We start from the raw sequence: 23,834 nt of genomic DNA on the forward strand, positions 1-23,834 counted from the left end.
AAGAACTGAGCAGCACCTCATTTTCAGTCGGACCGTGGCGGGCTCTCTCCCCCCCCCTGCAGCCCTCTGGCTCTCACCTCTCACAGCAGCCCATTGAGACACTTCTGCCGCCACCCTCCCCCCCGTCCCCATCCCCCCTCAGAAGCACTTTGTCTCCATGGCGATGTTTTCAATGAAATTTAGGCCAGGAACGGCTGTTTTCTTTACCAATGGGGAGCTGTAAAATTAGCCGAACTCTATAGAAACTGCAGCTCGCGGTGTTTTTAGGCGAGCACTAAGTGGTGCTGATAAACGTCGGACAAATATGTGCAGATGGAGCTGGGGGGGGGGGGGTACTTTGAAGCATTCAGAATAATAACTGTTTCCAATTTTCAGTCACAAACTTCCATGCTGTGTCGGAGCTGAAAAAAGTCATTGAAAAATGTGTCTTTGCTTTGCTCTTTTCTGCAGTCAGCGGTTTGGACACTGTTATCGGCCAGTTCGGGGAAACACTTGAAATCCCGTGCAACAATGGAGTCGTGAAAGCCGAGGACGTCTTCATCGCTAAATGGAAATACGTGAGTCAAAGCAGAGGTCAATGGATTCAAAGTGGTGAAGTCTGCCTGACACCCACTTATCGTGTCTGAACCACACCCAGTCTGAGTGCATGTGCTAGTGCATTAGAGCATGCATCTGTCCCTCCATATGACACTGGCCAGGGGGGAAGGGCGGGGGGTAAAACACTATTATTTTATTGGACCAGGAAACCGAGGCCACGTGTGACAGACATGTAACAAATGCACTCTTCTCTGCTTCCCAGGACAAAGGGGAGGGGCTTACAGGCGACCTGCTGGTCAAGCAGAAAGGCCAGAACACCTCAGTCATCGCCACTGACGGCTACAAGGACCGCGTGACCATGGCCGCAAACTGCAGCCTCCTGCTCTCCGAGGCCCGGCTCACCGACCAGGGCACCTTCACCTGCATGGTGGTGGCGAGTGCAAACATCCAAGAATACCCTGTGACCGTGGTGATCAACAGTGAGTGCAAGCCGATGCAAGCCTGAAATACCTTCCTCTGTTTGTATCGCTTTGTCGTGAATGTGGTGACTGACGAGAGCAGCGTGTCACTACGCCATCCTGCTCATTGGCACGATTTTTTAAATGTGTTTCAGAGACGCCAGCAGAACTGGAGATTTCCGACAAGGCTGAGGAACTGGAGATTGGCAAACTTACCAAGGTGGGGTTTCTAATGATAAACATTGCTTATACATACGTTATTTAAATCAGTAAATCATCAAGGGAAATCCCTCACTTGAGCTAAGGTAACTGGAGGCGTAGCAGAGACCATGTTACTACAGTAATGAGTTCTTTGAAGTGACTGTCATGAATTAGTAAAGAGCAGAACCCCCCCCCCACTGCAATTAAAATACCCAGAGGATCTGAGCGGCTTTAGAAATGCTTTGGGCATTTCATGGTCTGTTGCGCAGAAAACTCGTTCGTCGACAAATAGCAGCGAGGCTCTAGAAAAGCGCATTTGCTCCGACGTGTGGTCATTTAATAAGAGTTGTGGATTGGTGGTTGACTTTTTCCTCAATATTTATGCTTCCTGTGCAGGTTATTGCATTTCTCCTCAATTTGCGATTTCCTTTGTTCCACAGTTGGCAAAATGTGTCGCTCCCGATGCCAATCCAGCTGCAGACATTAAATGGTTAAAGAATAACAAACCCCTGGTGGCTGATGGGAAAGGTATGTACTTATCGACCTGTGGCATGTGCTGCAGTGCATCACAAAACATCTCCACAGTGAAGTTTGGGCCAATTTGACATTTATACACATCAAATACACAAATATTTGTATTACTCTGAGGCTACATACTTACTAATGTGTTTGTGTAATAATTCCTGTCCATACACGTAGCATTGACGTACACTGGGCATGAGCGTGCAGGTGTAAACAGGAAGCAGATTGTCTGCTCTGCAAATCTGTTTCCAGACCTGATCTGCAGAAAAAGTCAGGACCCAATAGTAAAAGTTGGACTGGCGGGAAAAGTCCCAGAAAATGTTGGGAGCAACTGACTCTGGACATTTGCGTTAATACATCTGGCCCCTCTGGGAAATTACAGGAAAATGTCTGGACTTCAGTGCATGTCTGAAAATATAAGCTTAAAGTATTTACAACATTTTGCCTTCACCACTTGTAGTTTAGTCCTGATTGACAACCAGGTCACGACGTCATTGTTTCAGAACATCTCAGATTTTTTGCCGTCGATACCACGAACACAGCACTGCAGTTTTCAAACTAAAGCGTTTTTCAAAGTTCTCTGTTTTAGAGGATAAGCAGCAATGATGGTGTCTTAAAACATATTATCTGTGGATGTGGCTCGACTAGGATGAATTTAGCTGCCATCGTCCACAGTGTAACTACAGTGGTTCGGGACTTACACCATTTTTTCTTTTCTGTCCAGGGATTTCCATCGAGGCGTCGGTGCTGGTCGACCCGGTTACTGGCCTCTCCACCACTTCCTCCGTGCTGGAGTTCTCGGCTGAAAAGGAAGACACGGACGCTGTGTTCACCTGCAGCACCGTGCACGTCACGGGTGAACTGGTGTCCTCTCCGGTGACCTTCACCATCACCTGTGAGTCTCAGACCTCCATTAACCACACACACACTGACTGACCTCGCTTTCTGTTTGCAGATGAGCGGCAGCGCTGAGCAGCTTTGACTCAAGACAAGAGCCTAAGAGCTGATAATGGATTTTTATTTTTAACTTGTGTTTCAAAAGACGTCAGTGCTTTTTACTGCACATTAGATCCAGCTGAGGTTTCACACATCATCTTTTGAAGGATTTCTTTAAGGATTAGTTTGACATTTTGGGAGAAACATGAAGTCAGCAAAAGGACTAACTCCCAATAAAACCAGAGCTCGTCACTTTTAAAGTTTGGTTTTTGTGTGGATTCAAAAAAAACAGAACCGTTCTTCTTGTTTCCTAATTTCCAGTTTTTATGCAAAGCTTAGTGCCTCTTGCAGCAGCTCCATATTTAACAGACAGGAAGGAAAGTGATATCGATCTTTTCGTCTAACTTTTACCAAGAAACTGACAGAAATAACCAAAAGCAACAAACTCGTGTCTCAAGATTGTCTATGACCTTGTGTATTTCGGTAGAGATCCACCTCCAGACAAGTTGTGCAGTCTTGCAGTACGTAGTGTTTCTCTGAATATCTTCCAGTTTGGTAAAAAACTGGAAAAGCTTGAGAAAGGTAGTTTTTTTCCACTGTTAGAAAATCAATCTACACTTTTACACCCCTTTCATTTGTTTAAGAATAATTTATTCTTGATTTTATCTGCTCCTTTTTATTTCCCTGTGGGAATCCCAAACAATTTATTAACACTTTTTTTTTATTGCACTTGTTAATATCCCAATTAAAAAATAATTGACAGAAGAGATTCAGTAGCTCTGTTTTCAATTTTGAGCTTGAATTATTAAATAGCTTTTTATTGACTCTAATGTGTCTTTGAGTACAGCTGCCAAATGTTATTTGTTTTGCAGTGAGTGACACAACTTTAAAAAATAGAGTGAAAACGTATTCACAGATCACACAGTGTCTCGCTGGGGTTTTCAGTCCTCAGCAGCTTCTGACCCACAACTTCCTAAACAAGAACCAAAAATATCTATAAATTGAAATCGAAGCCATGAGACAGGAACTTGTCATTTTGTTATTCTTGAGTTTCAAGTCAGACAACAGTAATGACACATTTTAATTCTGGCAGTTGAAAAAATGAGGTGTGAATTCTGTAACTCCGGTGGAATTCATGCTGAACGCAGCATTAAATATTAAAGTCACCTGCTCCGTGTGGCCTTTAAAGTGAACTTATCATTTTTCTTCGGAGAAATCTCACGAGTTGGTCTCAGACAGAGCGGAAACACTGAGCTTAGAGATGATCCCCTGCTCGAGTGCCTCGGAATATGAGTCTGTTTCAACAGTTTCCTCAGCTGGAGTTGGGAGTTGGTGAAAACTAACCACGAAACACCAAGATAGAGCTTCTCTGAGAGGTGCAGTTGGTCTCTGTGGTTTTTGTAGTCAGCTTTTGGGGCCACACTTTTTTACACCTGCCCGTCCTCATTTACACTCGAGTGTGGATGTTCAACCCAAAACCTCTGGGACCTGAAGGGGTTTGGACAACATTTTTTTTTACCCATGCCCAGAAAAACATTGGGCATGGTTCGGTTTTGGACACTAGAACCAGGATTACCTGTCACGTTTGGTTTGGTTAGTTTTCTCTCTGGCTCGGACAGAAAACTGTGGCCTGAGCTGCACTCGGACATGAACTCCAGAGAGTGTTATTTTCCTGGAGTTTGCCTTTCACATATGAAGAACGCAGCAGGAAACTGTCCATTTGCGTTCTCACATACAAGCCCAGGAATTAATTGCATGTCTTTCTCTTGTTTCCTGCTCAGACTCCACAGAGAACATCGTCCTCAAGGTGATTGCTCAGGACCCCCTCGTGGAAGGAGACAATGTGACTCTGAAGTGTATTGCAGATGGTAACCCGGCTCCGACCAGCTTTAACTTCCACCTTAAGGTACACGGGCTCATCAATATCTCATTGCAAAGAGAAATCCACTCTCCTCATGCCTCTGCAACATTGCATCTATAGATTAATGATGCTGCCTGTTTGGCATCCTTTACTAATCACCAACTGTTTGATCGCTTGTCTTTGAAGGGAGAAACGGTCAAAGTGGAAGATGCTGACACTTACACCATCACCAACGTCTCGCGTGACACCGCCGGTGAATACAAATGCTCCCTCGTGAACAACCCCTCGCTGGAAGCATCTGAGAACGTCACCGTCAACTGTAAGAAACTCAAATATAATATTTGAAATCGCTGCAATTACGCCACCCGGCAGCAGCCATGTCAGTGTGATTTTCTGTCTGTTATCTTCACTGTGAAAGTGGGAAGTGTTTCATGGAGAAAAGAAAAGTCCTAATATCCCTCTCTGCCAGCCTACCTGTCTTCCTGTGCTTCTCGGATAAAAGATGTTGTGTCAGTCGTGCTGCCTCTAATAAGCTGCATCTGCGGGGCTGTGCTGTTCACAATAGGAATGTTTTGACCCTTATCAAGCCTGTGAACCATCTTTTCAACCAGCCTCTTCTCTCTTTTTAGACCTAAACATCAATTTAAGCCCCTCTGGGAATATCGTCCTGAGCGCTGAAGAGGCCTTAAATCTAACACTCCAGATTGAAGCATCAGGAAAATCAATGGTGTCCTGGACAAAGGTAAAAAGCAGCTTTTGATACAACAAAGATCGAGCCAATGGAGGGAAGTTTGTGCTTGTTATCTGCAGCGCTGATATCATTCTCTTTCCATCCAGGATAATGTTAAACTGAACAAAGAGCCCAAGTTTACCAAGCTGACCTACTCTGACTCCGGCCTCTATGAGTGCAAGGTGAAGATGGGACACCTGAGCCAAAAAGCTTCCTTTGAGCTGCTTGTTAAAGGTAAGGATTGAAGCGCGGAAACTCTGGGATTATTTGCCAGGTTGCTTCGAGCTAGATGGGACCACTGACACCTCTCCCGTGTCCGTGCAGCAAATATAAAACTACAGCCAGCGGTGTCTGTCGTCTCATCCCAGCAAGAAACCAAAGAAGGACATATGCTAATCTAGAAAGGAACTCCGTAGAGCACGTACCTCCACCAAGGTCCAACAGCCCCTTTAAATTCAATGAAGCCGCAGCAAGTTTCATACGCTTATAGAAAACTCCATTTTATTTGAGATATTTTTAATCAAGAATTGATTTTCTATGAATTTTTCTCCGGGAAATCAGTAAAAATATTGAAAAACGTCCAATCTGGCATGTTCAAGAAAATTGAAGAAAATTGCTGATTCTGCTCCCTGATCCAGATCCGCACCAAAAAGTAATGGGTTCCTTCCCGACCTTCACCACATCCTATCACCAGGTTTCGTGGAAATCCATTCAGTTGTTTTCTTTTGTAACGAGCTTACAACTAACTAACAAAGGGCTAAAAACAATAACCACCTTGGCGGAGGTAAAGAGCTCTTTAATCAACGACATTTCCCGCTGGTTCTAGCCGTGTCCATGAATGCAACCATGACGAATCACTTTCTCATTCAGATGTATCTGAAGAGTTACGTCCCGTTGCAGGTGCTCCGGTGATCAGAGAGTTGACCAAGAAGCGCGGCGAAAACGGCCAGTACGAGGTCCTGATCTGTGAAGCTGAAGGTGCCCCGAAGCCGGCCGTGTCCTGGAGCATCAACGGCACCTCGGTATGCACACTCACGCAGTTACAGCACAAGCCCTTGTTCCCTGTCCTTCCACTCATAATTGTTCGGATGTCTGAAGGTCGTATTCATCAATGTTAGATAACTGCACATACATTTATTCATCACGACCAAGAGAAGATTTTATTTTTAATGTACATTCCACCTCTTCTGCCGTCGGCACACAGAAAAGTCTCCTCATTCTTTTGGCTTGAAGAGACCTTGAGGGGAAACACAGATTATTAACAGTAACACACACAGCAGTGCTTTGTTTGTTATGTAAATAATAAAAAAATCTGGCAGATGCTGTTTGATAACCAATGTGGATATTTACATCCTGGTTCTAGGCTCTGCTGGACCGAAATAATGAGTCACATGGGACGAGCCCTGAAAGAAGTGTGTGAAATGTGAAAGTGTTTATTTTAACCCCAAATCTTGCTTCTCCACCAAACTCGTCTGAGCAGTTTCTGTTCCTGAACCTAATCAAACTATGACTGAAAACTGAATTAAAGTTATAATCTGTACGAATTAGACCAATGTTAGATATGTTGTTTACCTGCTTACTGACCTTATCCAAAAGGGTTGAATTTTATTCAAGGTACCTTTCATGGGGCAAATTATAGAAAAACATAATTACAACAAAAAAAACTAGGGTAGCCAGTTAGCCAGCCAGAATTTGTATTCTCACTCTTCCACCAAGTTTCAAGAAGATAAAATGAGTAGTTAAAAGACAAACAAACTGAAATGAAAACATAACCTCCCTGTCGCTGCAAACTACTCTGTAGACAATTGATTCATTATTGTACTTATCTTGAAGGGATATTACTTACTAAATATCTACTATGGATCAAATCGAAAACAGGGTTTTATCCGATCGAGATCTCAAGGTTTCAAACTTTAAAGCTGAAATCTGTTTCTTTTACACTGGTTGACAACCCACTACAGCTTCAGAAGGTTGTCGTGGTTGTAGAACGCCTGCATTTAATTCGAACCAGCCTTTGCAAGACCTGGAAAATGCACCAGAATGTGAAGTTCCACGCAGCAGAGTAGCTGCACCACAGAACTTATCGTCACTCACATCTCAGACGGTTGCAACAGCCATGACAAGCAGATTATTTTTATTTTTTTTAATCGCAGCTTAAGGAGACAGAGTTTCCCCCGATGTGCTTGTTAACAGTTGAATGTAATGATTTATTGATTTAAAAAAGAAGATGCCAGCTTTAATAAGTGGCTTCTCTTCAGGTTCATCTAGAAACACACTTAGGGTTGATTTAAAGTTTTCAGATGATCATATTGTTCATATTGTTTGACTTAGTTCTTTTTTCATTTTATAGTGTCATTCATTATCTGATTAGTCAATGCTGGTTGGAGTAGAAGAATGTGTGTTGTCATTCTCAGCTCGAAAGAAGAAGAGTTTAAAACCACATCCTTCATTTAGCAAACATCTATCTTTAAACTTAATAGAAGTGATAATGTGACATTTATCGTTATAATCAATATCGACAGGTATGAACATTTTAACCCATATATAATTTTTGGCGGTATCACTCAGCCCTATAGTAGTAACAGCATCTGAAGTACACAGAACATATTGTTGTGGATTTCTCTCTGCGGCAGGTGAATAGAAAACCAATTTTTGCCTCATTTGGAACATTGGAATCCACTTTGTTGTTTTATTGTGAGCTATTTGGGCGTCTGCTTCATCAAACGACTTCTTAAAATTCACTTATCGAGTGTGAGGACGCCATGAACAGTTCCATTAACGACGATGACAAACCACCGAGATGATCATATAGTTGTTTAAATGTAATGGTATTGTTTTCCTCACAACCAACCCATGAATAACATCAGCAGAGATGTGGTGTGACTACACAGAGGCAGCCTGCTCGAGCCTGCTCCCCCTGGAGTTTGTGAGGAAGGAAAAAAAATAAAACAATTCCAGGTTTGCCCTGTATTGCAGAGTGACTGAATGCTCCCTGTCATGGGCACGGTGGTTTGCACTGTTAGTATTTTCCCCAGATATCACACATTTTCTAACTTATCTCCTCCAGACTTTTCTCTGTGATTTTGCCCCGGAGTAAGTTTCTTAATTCCGGCTGAGGTTCGGACTCAGTGTTTTTCACCAGACTGTCACAAGAGACAAAAAATGGTCGGTTTCTTTTTTTAAATGGACTTTTGCAGTGGTGGTGCACCTGTGTGTGCCCTGATAGCAGAGCCACTCAGTGACACACTGTGAATTACACCGACGGGATGAAAATGAACTTGAGGGCACACGGGACCCTTGTAATTCTTTTCAGCCCATTCAGTGTCTCACCTTAAAATTACAGCTGAACCCTGTGTAACAATTAATCAATGAAAACCTGAAGCACTGAACTGAAATGCATTTTGGAGAAAGCACATTTCTAACATCCCAGTCAAAGTAGATTTTTTTCATACTACCTTTGTATCCTCGGAACCCTGCTCGCTGAGAGAATAATGTATGACTTGATTACAGGCTCAGTAATGGTTATTTACAAAATTGCCACTTCCCCCTTGTTGTATATGTGGAGGATGTGAAAAGGGTGTTGGCAGTTTGTCTTTGTGTCTGGGGTTCTCCACTGAGACTCAAGTGTCTATAACCCAGAGGCACACATGCTGGGTCTTTGTCAAGGATGAGCCCGAGTCATTCATCGGAGCAACATCGCCTCCTAGTGCCGTAAATTATCCTTAACACCCCCCCCCCCCCCCCCCCCATTCTTGATGTGTGAGAGCTAACACTTGTGTTTATTTTATCTGTCTCTCTCTGCGCAGACCGAGGAGAGTCAATTCGTCAACGGAAAGATTACACACAAGATCACAGTTGTGCCCTCTGCAAATCTAACTGTGTCTTGCACAGTGATCAATGAGTTTGGCGCGGATACCAGGTCTATAAATGTGTCATCCTGTAAGTGTTTGCTCCTCTCGTCTCCCTCCGCTCTAAATTCCTCCTCAAACCTTCGTACATGTTTTCCTACTTTTCTCATTAATTCTCTATCTGCATGTCGATTATATTATTGAGCTGTTTTTATGGAAACTCGAACGATTTAGCAGGTATGTACTTAGGTGTAAACCCACCTAATTTTTTTTATCTGTGCACTTTGAGTTTTTTGTAGACTTAAAATTAACTATTTTATTTAATCGAGAAAACTTGTTGTCCTTCGATGAACTCCACCTTATTGACAGACAGGTCAACACAGATACAGATTTTTGTTATTTAGTTGTTACGAGAATACATTTTAAAAGATGATAAGAAAACTATCAGATACATGATGGGTAAATTAGAAGTAGTGATGTTCCGATACTGGTCCAGGGTGCACCCCAATGTCACCTGGGTTTTGCTCCAGCGACCCTTGGTATAGGTAATGGATGGATGATCTGATACCATTTTTTTCCCTCTTGAAACCAATTCTGATACTGCATCGCCCTATACCAAGTACCGATCTGATAGCTGTACATCCCACAATATAACAGCTGATGCTGTGTATGGAAGTGGCAGTACAGTGCATCTGCTGGTTTAAAAAATTGCAGTATCTGACGCTGGTATCGGTACCGGAACATCTCTAATTTGAGGATTTAAACAGATTTCTGATTTGTATATATTGTTGGTGGTTTGCCTCCTCAGTCACTGTGAACATCGTAACTCATCATCACTCTGTCACTGTCGAAATGTCCCGGATGCATGCACCTAGCACTTAGTGCACTCTGTTGTTTTCATCATCCTCCCTTTTCTTGCTTACTCATTCCTGGGTGTTTGGGACACTCCTCGCTCAGTGTGTGGCTGTGTTTGTGTGTGTATGTGGGTGTGGGTGTGTGTGTGTGTGTGTTAGGATGCTGGATTTAATCCTTTCTCTCTTTGAGGTACTTGCATGCAAACGTAGAATAGAAGTAGAGTAGTAATTTTCTTCCAGACATCAAGCCTGTTTTTGTTTTCTTTTGGTTGGACGTTAATTTGACTTTATATCTGATTTCAGTATTTGTGGAGGTGAGAATGGATAAACAAGGTAAGTCGTAGATGTCTTCTTGCTTGTAAGAAACGGTGGGAGGAGGGAGCGGCGGCTAAAGACCCCGGGGAATCAAATGTCCACTGAACGGAGGCTCTATAGCAAATATTTACCTTGAACATCACCTTGGACTGTGGTACTTGAAAACCCGATGTTTGGACAGTGTGCTCCTGTTAATAAAACACTTGTATGATGAAGGAGGAGGAAGAGGAATGGAGTTACCAGCATCCTGACTAATTGCCAGCATTGTCCATAATCCCACTGGCTGATGAAATGAGTCATAACCTAAGAATATCTGTCATTAACATTTAACTCAGTGAGTCATGACCATGTACCATGCCGATGTTTCCATTCATCAGCGCATTTATGGCACAAAATGGCTTTTTGGGGGGGGAGGGCTTCACATGAACCCAGGCTGGAGTTTTCGTGCAGAGTCGTGTCTGATGTTTCTCTTTCGTCGTTGTTTCAGATCAATCGGAGGACAGCGACCAAACCAAGTTGGTGGTCGGAGTCGTCGTCGGCCTCCTCGTCGCCACCCTCATCATCGGCCTGGCATACTTGGTGTACCTGAAGAAATCCAAGTAAGAAGTCAACAGTGAACCTCAATGCAAACGTTAATTCTCTTAATATTGACGCTAATCTTTATCGTATTCATGTATTCACAAATACACGTTTGTAATATTGCCCAATGCCAATCGTTTTCACTCCAGACTCCCTTAGTTATATTCACAACCTCCAATGTTTTCATAAAAAATGAGGCAACATTGCTAATTTCCCAGTTGTGTCCACTAATCAATAACAATTATACAGAAAAGGTTCATACTATATTTAATATCTTGTTAGTTTTGTTTAGAGGTGCTGAACAAATCAATGTGTATTTCTTGACTAGACTATTGTGATAAATGTTATATTGTGTATTTTGATGATGGCTAAAAGCTGCATGTACATATTAGTAGTATAAATGAAAGTATAGTCAAGCACACAGTATGAGTCCATCGAGACTGGTGATATTTAACTGACCTACTTGTGCTCCCAATCCAGTTATGATATATTAATGAAATAAACACATACACAGAGTTGGTTGAAGTTAGATGCATGGTGTATACCCACTCATCAGAAAGTACCCATCAAGTACACAGCAGACTAGCCATGTTAGTTTCAGTACATGCGCAGATAGCAATACTCCAATACCTGTCTGTTGTGTTTCATGTCATAATAGCACTGACATGTTGCTAAGTGAGCGTTAGAAGGTGCTGCCAGGATGGTTTTATTCCCCACTTGCTAATCAACCTTACATTTTCCAAATCAAGGGAATTGGCTCTTGATTGATCACGAACACAGACTCTCACTTGCTTATATAAGTGTACACAGCAGCAATACCAGTGCTAGTGTGTTGTCAGGGCACAATGTACAGATGAGTGTAATAGGAAGCATTGTCATCCTGTCGTGTTTTCTCGTGTAAACAGGCAGGGCAGCTGGAAGACCGGCGAGAAGGAGGACGGTTCCTCTGAGGAGGAGAAAAAGCTGGAGGAGAAAGTGGAGGAGAACAGCCAGAAAGCTGAGGTGTAGAGAAAGAGCAAACATCCTGTGGGAATGTGAAAGGTAGATAAAAAAACATCTCCATCCTCTTAGATAAATAGTCCAAAAAATTATTTAAAGTAATTATTGTTCAAATGAAATGGAAATTAACTTTAAATGTCTTCTTCTCTTTCCAGTGAGAACGTGGAACTTTTGCACATTTCACTTCACCTCTGTCTTTGGAAGGAAAAAATCGAAAAGAAAAACACACATGTACATTGGGATGATGATGGTTTGGATTTGGTTTCAGGGAGAATTTTACTCAACAGCATATCCAAACACCCCCACCCCTCCACTCCCTTAAAAAAACAAAAAAAGAAAAGAAAAGAAAAAAGAAATGAATGGAAACTGTATGTGATTATACATAACTCGTCTGCACTACTGATACATGTGTAAACTCGTCTACTATTAGGATTCATGTTTGTTAGAAAGGAACCTTTTGGGAAACTAAGAAAATTCAAATCTTTTTTGGTTTATTAGTCGATGCAAGGAAACTGACTTCTAGACCAGTTGCCTTTTGCTGTTGAGGACTTGTAGGCCGGCTTTACTCCACGTTTGACTCCCATTGGCCCTCGGAGACACAGCAGGGGGCCGAGGGGACCTCATCGCCACCGCTTCTTTTATTTTACGCCATCGAAGTCAAACGGCGTCTACCTTCAAATAAATCTGCTCAGTCATTTCCACCCAGGCGTTAATAAGGTCACGGAATTTGAGATGAAACTCCAGAAAGGGCTAAGGGTATATTCTTATACTCGGCATTAGTAATAGATGGTAATCTGATTTACATGCAGGAAGTAGGTGATGTGAGTTCTTTGGTGTTACATGATTTCTTGTTATTTGATTGTGTGTACGTTCATGGAGAGTAACCACGAGAGAAAAAATGGCGCAAGTCGTCATTCACGGCCGTCTCATTTTTGATTTTGTTCTTCAATCTATCGTTCATTCAACATCTCCACTGTATTTACACAAGCAGGTAGATTATTGAGAGAATGTACGAGCTTCATTCAACCCACTGGCTTTAGTTCCGCTGCACAGATTCTTTTTTTGTTATGTTGTTTTCACGTTTTCTCAAGAGAACGTCCTCGAGCCTGTAGTCGTGACCGGATATTTTAGTTGTATCCACCAAGGTTGTAAATGAATTCTTAATTTGTGCTCCTTCAGTTTTGAAAGTGTGCCTGTTCATTATTTAGCTAGGGCATCATTTTGTAATTCGAGGACACAGAGTGGACAGGATGTTCGTCTCAAAGTGGCCGTTATGGTATGTTTGCCTTCTTTTGAAAATCGACCTGTCGTTGCTTCAGTTTGTGACGTGCACTAGGGTTCATGTTTTCATGTTCAAATTTGTGTAGAATACGATGGAATACACACAGCTGTACTAGTCACATGTTTTTGGTCTTTAAACAGCATTTACTCAATCGGAAAATGTACCGAGGCCAGGATATAATCGTGAAGTATGTGCTTTTAATTATCTTTTTGCTATTTATATTGAACTAAATTGAATATCCTGGTAGGTAACTTCAGTATTTGTCCCATAACTCACATCTTGGATTGGAACCGTTGATGAATTGCTTGCAGACTCTACAAGAAGGTGGCCCAGTGTTCGGTTTAACAATAGATTCAGATTCAGCATGTTATGATCTCCGACCTCGATGCTGCTGTTTGTTGCCTACCTTGTGTAAAACCATCAAATTGGAAGAATGACCAAAGAAAGTGAACGTTGCCATGCAAGTATTGTAAATATCTGATGTTTGTTTTTTGTACTTTTGTTTAAAATAAAATGTACATTTGGAAAAGTTACGTCCCCTGAATGGTCACTATGTTCTGTCACTTTTCATCTTTTCAAATGTAAAGCAGCTGAATGTTTTTCCACTTGTGTTAACGCAGAGAGAGAGAACGTCTGGAATGATGCTGCAGATTCACTGTGATCACATCAGTAATTTTGCAAAACCATGAATATTTTGGAAAATATAGCAAAACAGAAGTATTGTTGTGAACATAAGAGGAATAGCAAATAGCTGAAAAACTTTTGCAATTCTGAAGGACAAAGAAAGTCGTTTCACTTTCTACAAACATAATAAACTCTAAGAAGGTTTATTACAATCTAACTTGCTTTTCACAATATGATATTATATAATTGGATTAATTCTGATACTTGATAATAACAATGAAATAATGGCAACTATGAAAAGAAATGTTTACATCTCTGGGGGAAAACTGATTTGATCCAAGATTCCTGTAAGAACTGATCTGAGTTTACGTCAATGGCAGAATCTAAAAAGACGTAAACACTCATCCACACATTCCTCTGTATTTACTGTTCCCTTAACAAGAATGTAGAAACCTGACTATTTAATCACTTTGAGGCTACAGAGAGAGATGGGGTTCTGTTGTCGATGTGACCAGGAACATGTGTATGAAATAAGTATGGTATTCAGATACAATTTAATGGTTCTTAACCTTCTATTTTCTGCTATAATAACTTTTGATACCACGACATATGGGAGCAAAATACACTTAAAACATTCCACAGCTCTATTTACATTCTTAAAGCTGAAAACAAATGAACAACATAAATAATGAGGAATTTCTTCAACATTAAAGTAGTAAATAATTTGTATTACCTCCCACAGGTGAGATATTAAATTGCTGCTTATAATATAACATAAATCTCACTGCGATTTTAATTTTGATACTTATACTTTTTAGTATTCTTCTTTTTATTACAATGTGAGCTGCTGCTTTCACTTCAGTAAAAGATCTGAGTACTTCTCTAACTTAAAATACCGAACGATTCCATGACAATATGTTTGGACTCTATGATCTTATACCTGGTGGGGGTGTCTCTGCAGAAGCTTGAACATTATGTCATTTTCTAGAACATGACAACCACAATATTCACTGAATAGCCCGATGCATTCATGAGCCATGAATACCATCAAGGACATGGTACACGTGATCTATTTAAAGCGACTATAATACAACCTAATGTACATTTACCTTTTCACATATTTCGCAGACAGTATTTGTTTGAATAAGGAATATGTGACCTATAAGGTCACTAAAAGGGGGCACTAGTGCGGCCATTCCTTTGACCTTGTGGTGGTAATAGCTGGATATGTATTTCCATCACAATCTCGAGATAAAATGAAGACTACAACTGAAGACATGCGTGTGCGCCCGATGCCAACCAAGTAAGCTTCTGCTGCCATCCGGTGGCCGAAGAGTATGTTGAAACCAGGGAGGATCTTTATTCTGGGCACAGAGACTGAACTCTCAAGTCACAAAGTTGGAACACACGACTAACAATGGAATGTTATTTTAACTCTGAGGTTGTGTGGATATGTTTAATTAAACCCTTAAAATGTTATAGAGACTGAAACAATGCTCGGAAAACATTTATTATTAAATATCTTTTCATGACAACACCAGTTTCACAAAATAAATGTCTAAGTTCTCATTAAAGTGAGTGAAATCCTGAATCTGACACTTTGACGGCTGTTTAATACAATAATGATAAATAACAACAACAAAAAAGATTATTATTTAGAAACAAAATAAATACACGGCAGTGGTGGCTCAGGGACTGGAGCAGGTCGTCCACTCAACAGAAGGTCAGTTACAAGATAATGAGCGTCACATCACCACTATGGTTGTATCATCAGTGTGTGAGTGTGTGTATGAATGTGTGCGTCAATGGGTAACTGGCACGTATGTATAAGATTAAACTCAATAAGATAGAAGCCTGTAGAAAGACAGAGCCGGCCAAAATCATAAATGAGCCTAAAAGTGTCCATATGTTCTTTGTCCTGCTGAAAAATAACATTTAATGAGGAGATATCTTGTTAATTCACTTTTTAGCACATAACTAAAGAGAAAGTATCTTAAAGTGAAGCATAAAGAACAGTTCAACTCAACTAGCCTTGCTTAACAGATTAAAGAAATAACCACCATAGATTTTGACTGTGGCGTGTATGGTCTTCTATTTGTCATGGTAGACTTTTTTTATATACGATAAACGTTTTATATATGGAGCATACTTTTTATATGCAGTCTATCGGTGCAGATGTTCCTGTCTTACAGCACTTTGGTCGACTCGGGAAGTTTTAGACTTGCTTGATAGACAAACTTGAGAGTCTGCAGTTTGTGCTGCTGTCGAACCGTAAGGGTATGTTATGATAAATATAATTAAGTAAAGTAATATATTATAAAGTGCCTTGCGATCGTGTATATTGTGATTTGATGCTGTACAAATAAAATTGAATTGAATGGAGTTGAATTGTTTTGACCATGTTGCTGATGTGCAAGTCGCTGGTGAGGGACATCGACCTGTTAACAATCACTCAGAAAAGGTTAATATATACCGTAATCCAATACATAGATTAAAGTGATCAGCTGATATGACAGCTCAAATCCCGTTGAAGAGTTTAGAGACTTCAATATGAAATGGAATGAAACGCTTAAATGACTTTGGTACATTTGTTGTAACTTGTAACTTGTAAACTATTATTTTAATCACATATTGATTAGAAGTTTTTACCACATAATAGTTTCTCTTCTTCTCCAAACTTGGAACATTAGGTGTGGCGGGATGCTGGTCGTGCATTTTTCCTGTTTCCCGTTGCTTTGTGTGCATTAGGCTCTCTGTGGTGAACGCAGACTGCCGTTGTAAACCACACATCCTGCATCAGATAGAGTGTTTGGTTTGGTTGGTAAATAAAAGCTATAATCGGCCAAATAGTAGCTCGAAGAGATAACAACATGAAAGTGACCATGAAAGCAAAAAACTCTTAAGTTAAAGGAGCTCATAAACCTTGAAACTTTGAAGACTCGTGTGAGAGAAATGGGAGCGGCTTCATACCGCACTTGTTCTTGTTTTGGTGGGAATCCGAGCTTTAGTCCTGTTGCCTTATCTTAAGGGAACAGGGAACTTATCTTATTTGATCTGTGTTATGTGACTTTTGTGTGTCTTGTGACTGTTGACATTTTTTGTATGCTGCTGTCTTGGCCAGGCTTCCCTTGGAAAAGAGGTCATTGTATCTCAACGGGACCGACCTGGTTAAATAAAGGCAAATAAATAAATAAAATAAAAAAGCATTAGTAGTATTGTGAAAATCTAACTTTTTAAACAAAAGTCTTGTGCTTCTCAGGGGATCTGGTGTCTTTGGTGCTGCTATTGTGAAATGTCAAATAGCAGAACATCTGTTCTTGTTAAAAGCTCAGGAGGTAATATATCAGTCCCAGATCATCGATGTACGTTGAAATATACCTTTTTGTCTTTGCTTAAAGTCGAATGACCAAAAAATGGACGTTATTAACTAACATATAGGGGAAAAAGGTGAAAAAGGTGAAAGTAAACAAATACTGTCTACGAAATATGTGAAAAGGTAAATATACAGTAGGTTGTATTATAGTATCTTTAAATAGATCATGTTTACCATGTCCTTGATGGTATTCATATTTCATGAATGCACCAGTCATCGGGCTATTCAGTGAATATTGTGGTTGTCATGTTCTACAAAATGACATAATGTTCAAGCTTCTGAAGAGACACCCCCACCAGGTATAAGATCATAGAGTCCAAAGATATTGTCATGGCATCATGCGGTATTTTAAGTTACAGAAGTACTCAGATCTTTTACTGAAGTGAAAGCAGCAACACATTGCAATTAAAAAAAAACTTTAAAAAAAGTATAAGTAAGTAAGTATCATTAATGTATTAATGAAAACTGGCATTAATACAATGCTTGTAAGTAGGATAGACAACTAAATACCTAATTCTTCTATTATGAGTTTTAATCATGAGTCAGTTTTTAATAAAAGTCTTCCTTCAATTCCTCTAAAATATGGCGACGCCTGCGAGCTAGTTCTGGCAGACAACTCGAGCTGCGCTGCGCCAATCATATTACATACATCATGTGACATACATCATGTGACATACCTCAATCTCCACAACCATCTATAATACACACCCACCTTATCAGGTGGTCTATTTAACCAGAGAGACATTTCCCATCAACCCCTCTTGCTCGCACTGCTGCTGCAGTATTGCTACCTGTTGCTTCAAACCCTCCACCACCCCAGCATCCACCTGTAGGCTCCAACGGGGGGTTACAAGTATTTGCTCATCACTCCCATCATTCCTGTGTAATCATATGGGGGAGTGATTAAGTTGGAGTCTAGACGCCAAACACTAAATCTGTTGTAATAAATATATTACATGATCGAAAACACAAAACCCTGTTTGTGGGAAAACACAAACGGTTCCCCTCGTGTCTGAGAGTTTCCCCAAATAGTCAAAGGACAACAGGTGAAGTGACATGTCTACAAGTGTGCGTGTGCTTGCATTTGTCTGTCTGTCTGCACTGTAAGCCCGGATAAGTAGAGTTTACTTAAAAAATTTGAGGAAATAGGTTGCCCTAAAAAATTATAGTAATAGAAAATATAAACTTGAGTGGATTTAACTTAAAAGCTTGAAAGGCTAGAATTGTAATTTTAAGTTCAATGCACTAAATGCCAAATTGATTTAACTTAAAAAACAGTTGTAGTCAGTAGTTTTATATACTTAAAATATTTGGGAAGATAGGCCTGAAAATGTTAAGTTGTGTGCATTGAAAAAATGAGTTGATTTAACTTTAAATCATTTGTAATATCAAATACTCTTCCTAATTACTCTACTTAGTTTTGTTAAGTTAAAGTGAGATTTTTTTTTCTTTTATAATTTGTTTAACTTAAATAAAAAATTAACTGACAAATGGAATTTTTTTCAGTTTTATTCATTTGAACATACAATAAAAAAGGTACACAATACCTTTTAAAATTTTCATTCAGAACTCAGATTAAAGTATGTAACATGTGGGAATAACGACTCGTGAGAGGCGTTCAGTGCGCACGCAGGGGTGCCGCAAAAAGAAGTACAACTACCGCCTTGGCGTAAATTAGCATATAAAAGTACTTCGATTTCTGGAAGAATTCTCACGCCAGCGGGTTAGAGTGCAAATATCAAAAAACAAGCACCGCAAATACCATCAAAACAGTGCTAATGCCATAACAGTGCAAAATGCCATAAAACTGTGCAAAACTGCAAACATGTATTCCTACATGTCTAATGCCATAACAGTGCAAAATGCCATAAAACTGTACAAAATGCCATAAAACTGTGCAAAACTGCAAACATGTATTCCTACATGTGTAAACTTTAAACATTTATATCTGCGTTACATTTACGTAGCAGAAAAAAACAGTTTCACAATGCAAGCTGATTTTTTAAAGTTTGGATTTTTGGTGTCAGCTCACTTCTTCCAAGGTCGAGCATTACCTGCTGAACAAATATGAAAGTGTTTTTCATATACTTCGGGTAATCGAGGTGCAGGGCATAGATTAGTCCAAAAAGAAGGCAGAAGGCCTGCGGTAGGTTCGCCAGGTCTTCCATCACCACGCTCCCTTCCAAGATGATCCCTACTTTGGATTGGTTGAGTTGAGTAGAATTTTCCTCATCCATGCAGAGGATTCCCACTGCAGTTTGACTGTAAAGTCCATTCTCATTTACATCCTAACAGAGCAAGAAACAAATAGACAAGCAGAGGACATAATTATGCAAACTATTATGAAAAGTGTTGCACAACATAAACAGCACAGACAGTAACTGATTTAACTGACTTCACACACCTTATGTGGTTTTTGCTGCTAGTCAGATCAGGCAAGTTTACCCACTTTCAGTCACAGTCGTGCTGAAAAGATGTCAAATACTGCTCACAGAAATTTACTCGAACTCCTTAACAACAAGCACACTCAGAACTCTTCACTTAAAAAGTCAAATATCGAAGGACTAATGGGACTTACATTTCTGAGAGCAGTTTTTCCACATCTTTTACGCATGATGGAGAATAAAAGCAGCGCTGCAAATTGTTTAGCCAAATTGTACAAAAGTCCAGGTCTGATGCCATTCAAATTATTTAAAAGATTTGTAGCAGTCTTCAACAATGGCTTAAAATAAAAAATAAACTATGCCTTAAAACAAATTAAGTTACTTACAGAGCAGTTCCTGAAGAATGCACTGGGATCATCCCCCAAGATTATCGGCAATCCCCGAAGAATGAGGCACCTTATGTGTGTTGGCTCATTGACCTGGAAGATAGTGGACGTAAAACACAACAATAAAACACAGTTTGTTAAGGATAGTAAAGTTTTTAGCATTTAATATCTGCATGGTCTGTTTTTCAGCACCTTACTGCAAATTTCCAGAACTGGAAAGTGCAGGACAAATATTAACAAATGTAGATGAAAGAAGAGTGATGAGAAAAAGGAAAGAATTGAAGAGCAAAGAAGAAAGAAGGAGAAGTAGGTGTAGACTGATTGGACATGTCAACTCACCTTTGTCTTATGGAGAAGGTCAGTCAAAATCTGGCCGGTGAGGCCCCTCTTTTTCCTAAAGAGGTCCATCAGGCTTGGAGAGAAACGGTCAAGTGCATCAAAGAAGTTCTCTCTGAGACCCTTCCCCACCACTCTGTTGAACTCACAAAAGACCTGAAACATATTTCAAAGCAAACAATGTATAAGCCCATGTTTGAATGGCCCCATCTGTGACCCTTTAGGGTGCCTTTTTTCACAACAAATTCTATGGGGTTTACCAGTGGAAACTCTCTGCGTACATAGGCTGCTCTCCTTTTAGCAGTTCCCAGGGGTCCATCTTTGGCACAAAAAGTAATTATGTTACTTTTTGACACAGCACTGGTAACCTCTCTCACAACTGTCCCATCAATGTCAGCAGAATACTTCTCTAGCACAGCCCTCACTCTGTTATGTAAAAGTGGTTCTGACAACTTATTGATTTGACAAAGCTGTTGTAATACTTCTTGCACAGCATTCTCTGATATGTGCAGAACAGATTGCATCTTTAACAGAAGAGATGCAAAGTTGTGCTCAAGCTGTTTTTCTAAGTCAGAAAGATCATCCTCACGGTCATTTTCACTCTCCTCTTCCAATTCATCCATATGATCAGCATCTGACATTTGGTCATGTGACACATCACTGTCATTGCTTCCATAATCACCAATGATTTCTGACTTGAACCTCTTCCAGTTTTGTTGCTTGTGTAATTTACACTTGTGTGCTTTGAAAGTCGAATACACACTGCTTTCAAACTTACAGTCTTTGTAAGGGCACCCAATTTTATGGTTCACCTTTAAGTGTGCATTATACAAGTGACTAAAGTAGACAGTCTCGGAGCAAGACTGAGCAAATCCACATGACAGACAACAAAACCTAACTGGTATGTCTTCACTTGGTTGCTGATCCAGAGGTTTGGTGTGAAAGCGAGATAAGTGCACTCTGAGTGCATTAAGAGATTTAAATGTACAAGGACAATCCTGATGTAAACAGGGAAATGGTTCTGTTCTTGCGTAACTTCCATGTTTTAACCTATAATGTCTAAATAGTTGAGTTCTCTTTTCACAGATCACAGGGCAATACTTGCACTTCCAAAGCATCACTTTTCCTGTGACATATCAAACAGTTACAGACAATGGATTTAAGTTTGACTGGTATTTCACAAATATAACTATTTCTATTTATACCAATTAGGTATTTTCAGACTGTTACTTTAAAATGGGTGACATTAAAGCCACATATGTCAGTGCTTGTTCAATGCTCCTTTCTGATCAGCACACCTACATTATGTAATGAATATGGCCGAGTCACATTAATTTATTGGTGCCTTTGTCAGGGGTATAAATGCCATTATCTATAGGGGGGAGGGGGACAGTGAAATAAAATAAGCTGAAAATGTGTACCTGACTGGTCTTCACTGCTCACAAACCGCCCCTTAAGTGAAAAATAAAAAAAGGATGTAGTTAATGCTTTCAAGTACTCACAAACACTGCATTTTTTTAAAAAACGTTGTCACTGATACAAGTTTGCATTGCTCATAGAGTAATTAATAAGTAAGTAATAGATGGAGAATGTCGGTGGACTGGTTAACATCTCACTGTAATTCAAACACATGCTTTCCACCATGTGACCTATCTCTAAAAAGGCTAACCAGTGTAGCAGGCAAGCTAAAATGTCGTCGCTAGTGTTAGCTTACTAGCACTCACCAGATTAAGTTAACCGCACCACAGCAGTTGCGCCGCCGTCTTCCTCTCTTCTCCGCTCGAACCACCGCTCCGTCCGGTTCGGCTCGCGTGCAAACAGACAAACGTCCCAAGTATGATACAAAAGCAGCACACGCATGTAGAGGTTCACCTTCTTCAGTGAGCGCGAAACGCACAGGTGGGAAGTTATCTTCTTCTTCGTTGTCGTTTTCGTCCATACAGGTGCATGTCGCCACCTATGACGCGGGGTGTGTAACGGCATGACTGTCACCTCAAAGTCATGAAACGGTTCGTGAGATATCTTACGTAGAGTTAAGATGGCGGAGATTGCTGTGGTCTTGTGTGTTTCAGTTTCAATATTTTCCTTCATGGTTAAAAAAAACTAACCGCTAATAGGTTTTCTAAGCCCTATTTTCACATCCCTAATCTCATACCGGAAGAACCACACAGAGAACTACAAATCTAATGGCGTTCGCATACGTGTGTGTGTGTTGTTTCCATCTTTTGTAGTTCTAATGTGTTTTCACTATTATGTGAGATTGCGACCGGGAACCTTGCATGCTTCTTTATGGTTTATTGGTGTGAGAAAAACTCCTGTTTAATCAGATTTAGTTTTTCTTACTAATAAAATGTTAAAAAATAGTTTTTTCAAGGTTTTGGCCCTACTCAGTGGCACCCCCCATAAGTTTGCAATGGGTTATGGTAGTGGAGTTCAAGACCTTTCAAAAACAGTTCATACCATGTCTGTTGCATATTTAGTTTCCATCCTGTAAGCCATCAAAACTGACTCAGGTGCAAGATTCAAAGGACATCCCTGAGGAGCAGGAGCCATCCACAATTTTCCCACTGACATAAAGTTACTCCCGAGGTCAAGACCTTTACGATGATGTCTTTTCTTTTGTTCTACAACAAAGTTTACATTTCATCTTGCTCCAAGCACAGGCCCTCTCAGGTGTACTTTCACAGACCCCATCGAGGTTCAAGCTGGATCAAATCCAATCTGTTTAAAGTGGTATTTAATGGCCAGATATGGTCAAAATATGTATGTTTGCTTTATACACAATCATGTGTTTCACTTTGGACCAAGTTAGAGACACCTTTGTTCATTAGCAACCCAATCACCGTGGTGCAACCCAATCACCGTGGTGCAGATTTCATTTGTATTTTTCATATTAGGGTTAGGGTTAGATGAATGTCCGCCGTGTTTTTTTTTTGTTTTTCACAAAGAGAGAGAAGCGCATAAGTCACGTGTCCCCAGCCTCCTGACTCACAATTATGTGGAATTCTAGTGCATTACTTTTACTAGCATGTTTTACAAAATTTTGATGAGACCAGCCTGAAGGAGGATATTAAACCTACCTGTATTTTGTTTAAATAATGCTCTCTGAACCTGTAACTGTTTATTTAACAGGAAATATCAACTTTTGTGAAATATAATGACATTACTTAAGGGGTGATACAATTTGGTGTGTCATTCATTTATCCACAAAACTCTTAATATTATCATTATTAATAAGTCATTAATAGTTCATATTTAATTTCAATTAGTAAGGTATTCTGAATACTGCAGCTTCTCCTTGATATAAAGATGTGTGGGCATGAAATAAAAAACTCAAGTTTTTACAACCAAAACTAAAAAAAAATTGTATATATCACTTAAAATGATCCATCAACTGCATTACTAACAGATGTAAGTATATTCTACTTCAAATTAGTAGAATAAACCTACATCTGATAGTTATGGTATCATACTTAAATTTTTTATGTACATTCAAATGAAATTTTCCAGCTCATTAGTTGTCCGGGCTTACAGTGTGTTTGTGTATGTGTGTGTGTGTGTGTGTGTGTGTGTGTGTGTGTGTGTGTGTGTGTGTGTGTGTGTGTGTGG

The 23,834-nt window shown here is 40.1% G+C and overlaps 1 protein-coding gene across 1 annotated transcript in view; it reads left to right on the forward strand.

The window, feature by feature from the left end:
• The window catches only part of LOC128440413 (CD166 antigen homolog A), a 39,199-nt gene extending 25,544 nt beyond the window's left edge, over positions 1-13,655 (forward strand). Inside the window, exons 2-16 of the mRNA XM_053423110.1 lie at positions 451-557; positions 800-1,016; positions 1,151-1,215; positions 1,637-1,724; positions 2,443-2,613; positions 4,436-4,560; positions 4,702-4,834; positions 5,145-5,257; positions 5,353-5,479; positions 6,146-6,267; positions 9,052-9,184; positions 10,251-10,280; positions 10,750-10,861; positions 11,747-11,882; positions 11,996-13,655. Of these exons, the coding sequence (XP_053279085.1) occupies positions 451-557; positions 800-1,016; positions 1,151-1,215; positions 1,637-1,724; positions 2,443-2,613; positions 4,436-4,560; positions 4,702-4,834; positions 5,145-5,257; positions 5,353-5,479; positions 6,146-6,267; positions 9,052-9,184; positions 10,251-10,280; positions 10,750-10,861; positions 11,747-11,849 (1,646 nt within the window). The 3' untranslated portion in view covers positions 11,850-11,882; positions 11,996-13,655. The remainder of the gene's footprint in view (positions 1-450; positions 558-799; positions 1,017-1,150; positions 1,216-1,636; positions 1,725-2,442; positions 2,614-4,435; positions 4,561-4,701; positions 4,835-5,144; positions 5,258-5,352; positions 5,480-6,145; positions 6,268-9,051; positions 9,185-10,250; positions 10,281-10,749; positions 10,862-11,746; positions 11,883-11,995) is intronic.
• Positions 13,656-23,834: the final 10,179 nt, after the last annotated feature.

The sequence above is a fragment of the Pleuronectes platessa genome, chromosome 5 (assembly GCF_947347685.1).
Source record: "Pleuronectes platessa chromosome 5, fPlePla1.1, whole genome shotgun sequence".
Lineage (NCBI taxonomy): Eukaryota > Metazoa > Chordata > Actinopteri > Pleuronectiformes > Pleuronectidae > Pleuronectes > Pleuronectes platessa.